General features: G+C 36.4%; 1 protein-coding gene across 1 annotated transcript; it reads left to right on the forward strand.

Annotated features, from left to right (window-relative positions):
* The first annotated feature begins 1,324 nt into the window (after positions 1 to 1,324).
* On the forward strand, positions 1,325 to 10,140 carry LOC132844475 (twinfilin-2). The gene is made up of 9 exons (XM_060867959.1): positions 1,325 to 1,692; positions 4,907 to 5,085; positions 5,222 to 5,317; positions 6,367 to 6,471; positions 6,580 to 6,594; positions 7,169 to 7,294; positions 7,548 to 7,698; positions 8,345 to 8,466; positions 9,383 to 10,140. The coding sequence occupies exons 1-9, from the start codon at positions 1,596 to 1,598 to the stop codon at positions 9,548 to 9,550; spliced, it is 1,059 nt and encodes a 352-aa protein (XP_060723942.1). The 5' UTR covers positions 1,325 to 1,595; the 3' UTR covers positions 9,551 to 10,140.
* The last annotated feature ends 278 nt before the right edge of the window (positions 10,141 to 10,418 follow it).

Here is a 10,418-nt window from a genome sequence, read left to right on the forward strand (position 1 = left end):
GTCTTGTACCAATCAGAGGCTACAAAATCAAATTGTAGCAGAATTGGTGGTTTAGTCAAATATTGAACAATTGCCTTAAGAATAAAAATCTAATTTGTGAATGTGAAAGCCTGAGGGAGGTAATAATGTCCATATCCTGCTGGCCTTCTCTTATTAAACCAAGAGTACAAATTTCACTATGCAGATTGATTTAATGTTGTTTCTATTCTCAGACGAGTATCAGTAGTTCACAGCCTGCTTGCTTAAACTGTAGTAATATAGTAGTATTTTGAATTAGCAGTACACCCATGTAGATAAAGGTAAAACATTTTAGCCATTTTCCATACACTGGTTTATTTTTATTAATAATGCATTGTCCTTATATCACAAATAGTTATGACTGTTGGGCTGAATTTGTACAAAAGTAAAAGTTTTCAATAAATGGCCACCAGAAGTTACAATCCCAAAACACTTAAATCTGAACTGCTTCAGAGGTGTTTCATGCTGACTTTGCTCTGATTTACGGACCAGAGGGAATGAGCAAAGTCAAGTATTTCTGTTTTGAAATACATTAAATGCTTATTTTGAATTAGTTTTGTTGTGCTTTGCGATTCTGATGTTAGTTAGCTGGTTGGTGGTATATTTATTATTCCTATGAAAAGGTATGGTTATGTTTTGCTCTGATAGCATGGGGTGAAGGTTACAAAAGCATTGTAGAAAAACTAAGTGGTGATAGATATGAGGGATTGCTGTCGGGTTTCACTGTTAGCACCAAAAAACAAAAGACGCAGAACTTAATTTCTCTATCAACATTTTTGTAAAGAACGGCAAGATGTTGTGAGGTCTAAATCTACCTGGTGCTTCCATCAGCAGGTAAACGAATGATATTGTCGGTATTAAACATCTGAAATAAAAATTGAGCAACATGTTGAAAGTAAAACTCTGAATTTCACTATAAAATAAATATTAGATATCATTGGTAATGATGTTCATTTTAAAAAATATTACGTGTCCTTCATGGTGGATTTTTCTTCAGGAATTTAAGTAAATCATTGGGACTAATTCTAATTTTAAAACTTTTAAACAAAAAACAAATAGACCTACATGAATATTTAATATTCTAAAATCCTGTAAACAAGAAGAGGTATATAAGCAGAGTAGCAGTGTTAGCATATTTCTATTCCAGTTTATAAAACTGAATGTTAGATGGATGAGTTTGTGAAATGATCCTTCAGTAGATCTCAGGTGAGTGATCTCATTGGGCCTCCTGATTGCTCACTGTGTAAAGTCTGCTGGATCTATTACCCATTGCCAGACACACCAAGCCTGTGACTGCTAAATTTGGGGCCAACAGGATCAGGTTCCTTCTGCCCAGCACACACAATCCTGCCCTAGTTACAACACCCCTCTCCCTCAGCCACACACACTGATCTCTCATGCTGAAAACGTGAAACACTTACTTCATACCAATCTCTTGAGAGCAGTTAGTGAGCAGTCTTGTTCTAGTTCTTATTTGTTTCCAGTGAAGATCTTCCAGGTGGCCTTCACCTGACTTGACAAGGTTTTTTCCCCGTACACACGCACAGCTCCTTGGCGGGTAAAAGTGCTGACCCGCCATGTTTCTGGTTCTGGTGGTGACAGATGAGTTGAGGCAGCTCCTTGCCAGAGCAAGGAACGGGAGTGGCCGTCTCATCCAGGTGCTGATCCGAGACGGTGAGTGAATTGTGGATTCAGATTCAGATATTTACCCTGAGCCGTAACAGTGTTTAAGTTCAATCTCATGGTGTAATCTGATTTAAGATACCAGTCAATTTCACATCTACAACCTATAATGTTAAGATTTATGAGTGACTTCAAAGTAAACCATGGAGCATTTTTACAAAACATATTTTCATGTTCTGTATATTTAAACTAAATATTACTAATAGAGACCTACAATGTGAATATTTAAAAAAAAAAAAAAAAACTTGCTAGCACTGCTTATGAGAGATTGTACAATTTAGGCCACATGTCCTTAATCAAATTGTTCCTTAAAATATGTACATATATGTGTATATATGTATGTATACGTGTAACACGGATGTGTGTGTCTATTTTCTAAATGTTTAGTATACTGCTCTTTTGCAGTACATTCAGCGCAATGATATTTTACGCAAGTATAATATAGATTCTGTCGGATGCTACGATGGTATGTTCTTGAGTTACAGCTTTTCAGTAAGCATGACACGGCAAATTCACACACACAACACTTTAATAAGTCTAAAGAAGTTAAGCAACAATTGAGTAGTTCATATTAAGACCTGAACAAAAATAACCTTGTTTAGCAAAACAACACCACTGGGTGTAAATAAAAAAATCCACCACTTTAGAAATGTGGGAAAAATATAGAACTTGTCTGTGTGTACAGTATATTAGTTAGTATACAATCTGTGAATTACAGTAGTAAGACCACGGTAGTTGAATTAACGCAGTAGTGTTTGCGTACTCACAAAAAAAAAAAAAAAAGCTGAATTTTATTTACTTTATTGTCATAAATGATTTTTTTATTTGTTGTTTACTGTTTGGGTTATTTCTAAAGCTGAGATGATGAAATATGGGGCAAGGGACAAAGACATATTGGTGTATTTTGATTGTGAAAGGTCAGGTCAGGTGATACAAGAGTTGACATTGAGGTTGACATGTTCTAAACAGATTTATTCCATACTAGAACGTGTATGACAAGACAGATTTACTGTGTCCTCAATGTATGTATGCGTGTCTATGTGCAGATGCTCAATACGTTTGAATTCTAAATTATGTGGCCTCCTTTCTGAGAGATTTAGTCTAAGGTGATCCTATTTGAGTCATGGATGGTAACTGTGTATTTTCATCCACTGATTCATGTAGGTAATTTTAATATTGCCTATTACATGAATTAAAAATGCGAATGTCTGACATCAGAGGACTTATCAATGTGCGTTTGTGTGTGTGTGTCTGTGTGCAGGTGAAGTGCCAATCAAATAGAGTATTAGTGGATAAAGTGTCTTTCTGTTTCAATGCCATGTGTCAGACCTTTCTATTGACTGTCAATCTGTGAATCTCATATATTGTTTGGTATCAATGTTGTGTCCTACACATCTACTTGACTGATTATATTTCACAGGACACGATCATATTGCGTGGACACTGTGATTGTCAGACAGTTTATTAAGAAGGATCAGATAATCAGGCACTGAAATGCAGGAGGTCTTATCAGACTCATGTGCTTACCCTTATTGTCCTAGCTTTAATCAAGTATGATTTGGGACACATCAATTCTACCATGTCCCTGTGACACACTATGTGACCGTGTCTGAGTTGTGTCAGATGTACATGTTTGGTTTTTCTGTGTTGTCTGAGACTTGTTTTTCTGTCACTTGTTCAGGGACAGAAAAACACTGGGTGACTCAGTAGGAGATTGAGACTAAAACAGTTGCAACACTTATGATTCGCTGTGCTTTTAAGTCATAAGTGTAACTGATATCTAATTGGTTACAACATAAGAAACAGAGTATGCTGTTGTTTGGCATCCATAACATAGGACTTTGCTAACTTGTGACAGAGAGCAGAAAGAATGCCAGGCTCTTTCAGCACCTTATGTTTGTGTGTTTGTATTTACACCATAGCAGGCTTATATGAAATGATTAATGTAGGGGATGTGTGTGTGGATGACTTTAGAAATGTGTGGGTGCCAGAATGTGCTCATGAGTAAGTGATTGGCTGATGGAAAGTATGCATCTGTACCGATAATTGGAATGTGTGAGGGCTAAGAATAGAAATTGCTGTAAGAGACATTCAGGAAATCCCCAGCAAGGTCATGCTGTTATCTGTACTGTATGTGTATATGACATGACATGAACACTTATTGACAAGCTATTACAGCTCTCTGACAGTGTTCTTAATATCTGGTTATTTTAGTGTGAGTGCAAATTCTCCCAATCAGTCTACATCATTTTCAGATGATTTGCATTATGTGGTCTTTACACTAGGGGTGGTATTATTTTGTTGTATTTATAGACCAATCAACATGAACATTAAACCACCTGCCTAGTATTGCGTAGGTCTCCCTACAAGGACCTCTGAATGTGAGGTGTGGTATCTGGCACCAAGATATCAGCAACAGATCCTTAAAGTTCTATAAATTGTAAGGTGGATTCTAGTATCCCACAGATGCTAAATCAGACGGAGATCTGAGTCAGGACCTTGACCTCTTTGTCATGTTCCTCAAACCATTCCTGAACAATTTTTGCAGTGAGGCAAAAAGCATCATCCTCCGAAATAGGCCACAGCCATTAGGGAATACTGCTGCCATCAAGGGGTGTACTAGATCTACAATAGTGTTTAAGTAGCTGGTACTTATTAAAATAAAATTCACATGAATGCCAAAACCCAAGGTTTCCCTGCAGAACATTTCCCAGAGCATCACACTGCCTCTGCCATCTTACCTTCCTCCTATAGTGAATGCTGGTGCCATCCTTTCCCTGAGTAAGTTCCTGCTGTCTCCCAAATGCAGTAAATGTAATTTTTTTCTGCTTTCAACACACCAACTTCAAGAAATGACTGTTCACATGCTGCCTAATATATCCCAACCCTTGACAGGTGCCATTGTACAAGTAGAGCCAGGTGTTCGAATCCTGCAGTAGGGTGTGAAATTGTACCTTGGGACCTGAGTTCCTTGGGATAGGAACCCATGACCTTGTGTCGGATAAACAGTTTAGGAAATGGATGGACAGATTGATGAAATCACTGTACATACTGTATATACATAGCATATATGGCTGTAATGCTGTTGTTTTTTTCCTATGTGTTCCTATAATTTGCTAGTATGTATGCCGCTGTATGTGTGGATAAATATATGTGTGTTTGTGTGTGTGTGTGTGTGATATGAGCTTTTATGTTTCTGTTTCAGAGCAGTTGGTTCTGGGTGCATACTGTGAGCCATCTCAGTCCTGGGAGAATGATTATGACAACTTCCTGCTTCCTTTACTTGATCCTCAGGAGCCTTGCTACATCCTGTATCGCCTTGACTCCCACAATGCACTGGGATATGAGTGGATCTTTCTTTCTTGGTCACCTGACCAGTCTCCAGTGCGTTATATACAGTATATTTATGTCAAAAAATATTTAATATACATAAATTGTGAATATAACACTGATCAGTAAAGACATTTTTGATCTCATTAGTAAACACTGTATTTGTCAATATGTGTGAACCTCACTTTAGACCAGACTGAAGATGTTGTATGCTGCTACTCGTGCAACAGTGAAGAAAGAATTTGGTGGAGGAAATATAAAAGATGAGCTCTTTGGCAATGTGGTGGTATGTCCTCTTCTTTATTTAATTGACTCTAAAGAGCACACAGGGTACAGAGCCACTGAGGTGTCAGAGTTTGTTATGATTAATAAATTGTGGCCACAAATTTAGATAATGTAATAACCTCCACTCCTCTGGCAAGAATTTCTACTAGATTTCTACTAGAGTGTAGCTTTGGGGAGTTGTGTTTATTTAGACACAAGAGCATTAGTGAGGTCAGGTACTGATTTCAGGTGAGGAGGTCTGGGGTGCAGTCAGCATTCTAGTTCATCCCAAAACTGTTCCACAGGGTTGAGTGAGGTCATAAAAATGATGTCATTTTTGCCTTGACAAATAATGTCCTCAAATGTTAAAGCAAAGAGAGAGAGAGAGAGAGAGAGAGAGAGAGAGAGAGAGAGAGAGAGAGAGAGAGAGAGAGACTCACTAATAAAAATGCGTCGATTTTGCATTATTGTATGATTTCTTTTTTAATTTGATACCTTTTTTCATCACAAATTATCAGTAATAATGAAAAGTATTTGAAGGTGTAAAAAGTATAATTTTAGAAACAGTTTAGAATTTTAAAAGTTCCTAATATTTGGTATGTCACCTTAGTACTTTAATGACAGTATGTACTTGAGACTCCACAAATTTGGGTATATGAAATAAGGTATATGACACTAGAGTCTTGTTTGGACATCTGGAAAATCTGCCATTTTACACAAATCAGTTACAAGGGTCAATAAAATCAGAATTAAAATTATATGGTGACATCAATAGTGAAGAATCTTAATTATTTATTATATTAAACAAAGCTTTGTTTTTATTTTTTTTCGATATTATATAACCTTCTGACTCAAATGAAACAAACAAACAAACACCAGATTTTTAATTTAGCCTCTGACCCCAGTATAGGTATCCACCATTACTCTCATCTTGAAGGAAATATTTTGATGTATTAAAACAAATTCCTACCTCATTGCTGCTAGGTTGGAGTGGGCAGGTGACATCTGATCCATCATCAGAACTGAATAAGGCTTTAATAAGAGTGTGGTTTGTGTTTTCATCATCATTAGGAAGATGTTTGTCTTCAGGGTTATCTTCGTCATGTATCATCAATCTCTGCTCCTGCTCCTCTCACACGTGCTGAGCAGGAGCTACAGAGAATAAAAACCACAGAGGTGAGAATTCTTGAGTTTTAAATGAATCCAATCAATATTGAAGCTTGTTGCATTTGCATTTCAATACACAAATTTTAATTACAATGTTTTTTCCTTTGCTGATTCCAGTGCAAAGTTAAGCAGGTGAGTAGGTATAAACCTCTGACTAGGCTTGTTGTCTAGTGTTGTGAGTTCGGTTCACTGTGTGCTAGCTTGAAAAGGTTAGTTATTAGTTGTGCTAGTGTGAAAACAAGGCAGTGCATGCATGGCATATATACATGTTAAATGTGTTTTAATTAAACACATTTTTGAAGGACAATCCAACGTGATTCAAATGATTACTGAAATCACATTTCATCTTTTAGATTTGTTTGATGTGTGACATGCCAAAACTTAATTTTATCTAAAATTATTTCCACATTATTTCTAAATGATTGGTGGAAACTGTACTCAAATTCAAATGAACAAATTTATAGTGAATATAGCTGATATATAGCTTTCTTTCCTTGTATTCTGCTACCTTAGGCTGGTGTCTTTGTTCTGTCCTAAGTTCGCTCAGAGTATAATACTGTGCATGTCATGCATACATTCATAAACACACGAACGTACCCACATTTACCACTGCATTTTTTGAGCTGCATGCCGTCATTATAGATCAGTTGGAAGAATAATTCTCTCACACTGCCTCCATGCGGTGTGTGTGTGACTTTCTCTTCAGGTTACTTCAGAGATGAGTGTGGAAACTAAACCTCAGACCTTACAGGGCCTGGCCTTTCCGCTCCAGGCAGAGGCTAAGCACGCTTTACAGCAACTTGCTAAAAAACACATTAACTACATCCAGCTGGTAATACTGCAACACACAGGCACAAAAAACACACTTTTTGTATGTTTATGTACCATCCAGAGGTTTTATATATACTCCAATATCAGCAATGACACTGGCTAAACCCCTGTAAAATATCACTACCACTGCTATAACTTATTTTCATTTAATGTAATGCCGCTTTGTCTGTGTGTCCGTATGTGTGTGTGTGTGTGTGTGTGTGTGTGTGTGTGTGTGTGTGTGTGTGTGTGTGTGTGCGTGCGTACTATCTCAGAGGTTGGACACTGAGAAAGAGACCATTGATCTGGTGCACACTCGGGCCACAGAGACACATGATCTTCGCAGCAGGATCCCTGTAGACACACCACGCTATCACTTCTTCCTCTATAAGCACTTGCATGAGGGAGTCTACTTAGAGTCTGTTGGTTAGTATAAGTTGTTCTATTTACCTGCCTCATACATGTTCCCTTAAATAGCTGCGTGATGCTAGCACACAGCATAACTTCATTGGGATTTGAACTTCTAACAACTTGAACAAAGCTATGCATACAAGTTAATAATATAAACTTTCCACATGTTTCCAACATTCCTGTTTCACCTTTATGCTTGCTTAAAGTTAAGGCAATTTGAAGGTGTGTATGTTATAGAAAAAACTTAATCAATGCAAACACATGCTAATGGTAGCTAAGAACTTTATCAAGTAATTTACACCAAGGAAACAAGATGGCAGTATGCCATTCTAGTTCTAGACAATTACTATAAAATTCAATCACTCTTTTACCTTGTATTTACCACAGAATAGTAGGGTTATTCTACTGCTAGATAAACATTTTTTTATAAAAAAAATAAAATTCTTAGTTTGTAAAATGGGAATGTGTTGAGGCCATGTAAACAAAATTAGATTTTCCCAACTTTGTGAAGTGTACTACATGGTGTAAATGAAGTATTGTGCCTTATCTTTCCAGCTAGAGCTCAGCTAGTGGGTGGGAATTAGCTATGACTTAATTGTGAGTAAATTGAATAATAATAAATGAATGAATTAATAAATTTTTCCTTTATTTCATGCCTCAGTGTTCATCTATTCAATGCCGGGCGATCTATGCAGTGTTAAGGAGAGAATGCTGTATTCCAGCTGTAAGAGTCGTCTGCTGGAGGAGGTGGAGCGGGACTACCATATAGAGGTGGTCAAAAAGGTACAATGACCACTGTGTAACAATCAAATGTACCCCAAATGTTTCTATGACAAAGGCAAAACCCTTTGTTTCATATTCTGCTTAAATGAGTTCATGGCTGTACAGCTTTAACTCATATCTTAAAAAAAAGCAGATTACCCTGAATTTATAGTAATTATTTCAGACTAGAAATATTAGCAGAACAATTTTAAAATACTAGTAAAAAGTGGTGAGGTAAATGTAAATTTAGACTGGAATGATCATAAAACAAGGGCTCTCTATGCTGACTGAGTGTATTCCTGCGAATAATTCAGAGAATAGGAATCAACAATACAAAAGTTTGTATAAAACATTGAATAATATACTGTTACCCAAAGATGTTAATGATTCATGTTAGCACAGATACCACATGATTAGTAATCCTGATAGTGTTTTAATTAACTATAAGTGCAGCTGATGCTGCAATGACGTTGAAACTGTTAAAAGTCTCTCAGGTTGTTCTTCAGTAAACCCTACACTCTGTGTGCATGCATTGTGTGTGTGCGTGTGTCTGTGTCTGTGTGTCTGTGTCTGCGTGTGTGATTTCATGTTTTATCTTGATTAAAATGTTGCACAGATATTTCCTGGTATGTAAAAGGAAACCAAGAGAACACTATCTTCCTGTTCATAGGAAGAGCAAATACAGCTTAATAGAAAAACCAATTTTTAACAAATACAAATTTAAATACATTTAAAATTTAAATGTATGCTTGTGTGTGTGTGTGTGTGTGATGTCAGGTTTTACGTTGATTCAAATGTTGAAACGTGTCAAAGAGAACACAATCTTCCTGTTCATAGGAAGAGCAAATACAGCTTAATAAATAACCATGTTAAAATAACCAAAAGCAAAATTAAATACATTTACAATTTAAATGTACACTTCTTTTTTATCCAATAGTTGGAGTTAGACAGCGGGGATGAGTTGACAGAGCAGTACTTGTATGAGGAAATCCACCCTAAGAAGTATGCTCACAAGGAGGCATTTGCCAAACCTCGCGGCCCTGCAGGGAAAAGAGGAAGTAAAAGGCTGATTAAAGGAGTGGGAGAGAATGGTGTGAACAGCTAGAGGAGAAAGAGCATGGAAAACACATCCTTGTTCATCCCTACAAGCATCTTGTATTGCTGTGTTAAATAAGAAAGAGGTCTCCAGTTTTTTATTATTATGGGTTGTTATGCTGTTTTCCTAACTTTTTTAGCTTAGGTTTCCTAAGTCATATTTCATTTCATTCAAATTTGTGTACACTCATAAAAAAAGGAAACCTCATTCTGTATCTGTAAATTGTCTGTTCCTACTTTTTTGTTCATTCAGAAATCGAGAGATACACTAACTTGACATTGGTTTCATTCACATATTTAATTTGTGTCATTTATCCAAGTGGACTAGTAAATAGTTCATTTCATAACACTACCAGACACTACCATTTCCGAAGATCTCAGAACTGGACTCAGTAGAATGTGAATTTTGTATGAATAAGAACCCTGTATAAGAATCACTGATGTTCCAGCTGTGATTTTAGATGTGTGCTTTATTACTGATTGGATTGGAGCTAATTTGCTGTGTGTCCATATTCATACTTCAGTGACACTAATGTAAATTTTTCTCTCTTTTGTGTCATATCATGTTGTTCTTAACTCTGAATAAATTATTTTTATGAATGTTTAGTATAATCATTTCCAAAATTGAGAATCGGTTGGGGGGTTTGGAATATGCTGGTCTGTGAATAAAGTTAAAAGAGCATATTTTAATAATAGAAGAGGTGTGTAAACAAGAGAATGAACACCTGTAAGATTCACAATGTGTGAATATTTGTACATTTAGATTTTTAATTATTAGGGGAAGCATTAAGATGTACAGGATGGGGGAGGTGCTCCCAGACCAGTTTTAGGGGTTATTTTAAATTAATTAATCGATTAATCGATTAATTAATAGTTAT

Source organism: Tachysurus vachellii, chromosome 4, assembly GCF_030014155.1.
Source record: "Tachysurus vachellii isolate PV-2020 chromosome 4, HZAU_Pvac_v1, whole genome shotgun sequence".
Classification (NCBI taxonomy): Eukaryota; Metazoa; Chordata; class Actinopteri; order Siluriformes; family Bagridae; genus Tachysurus; species Tachysurus vachellii.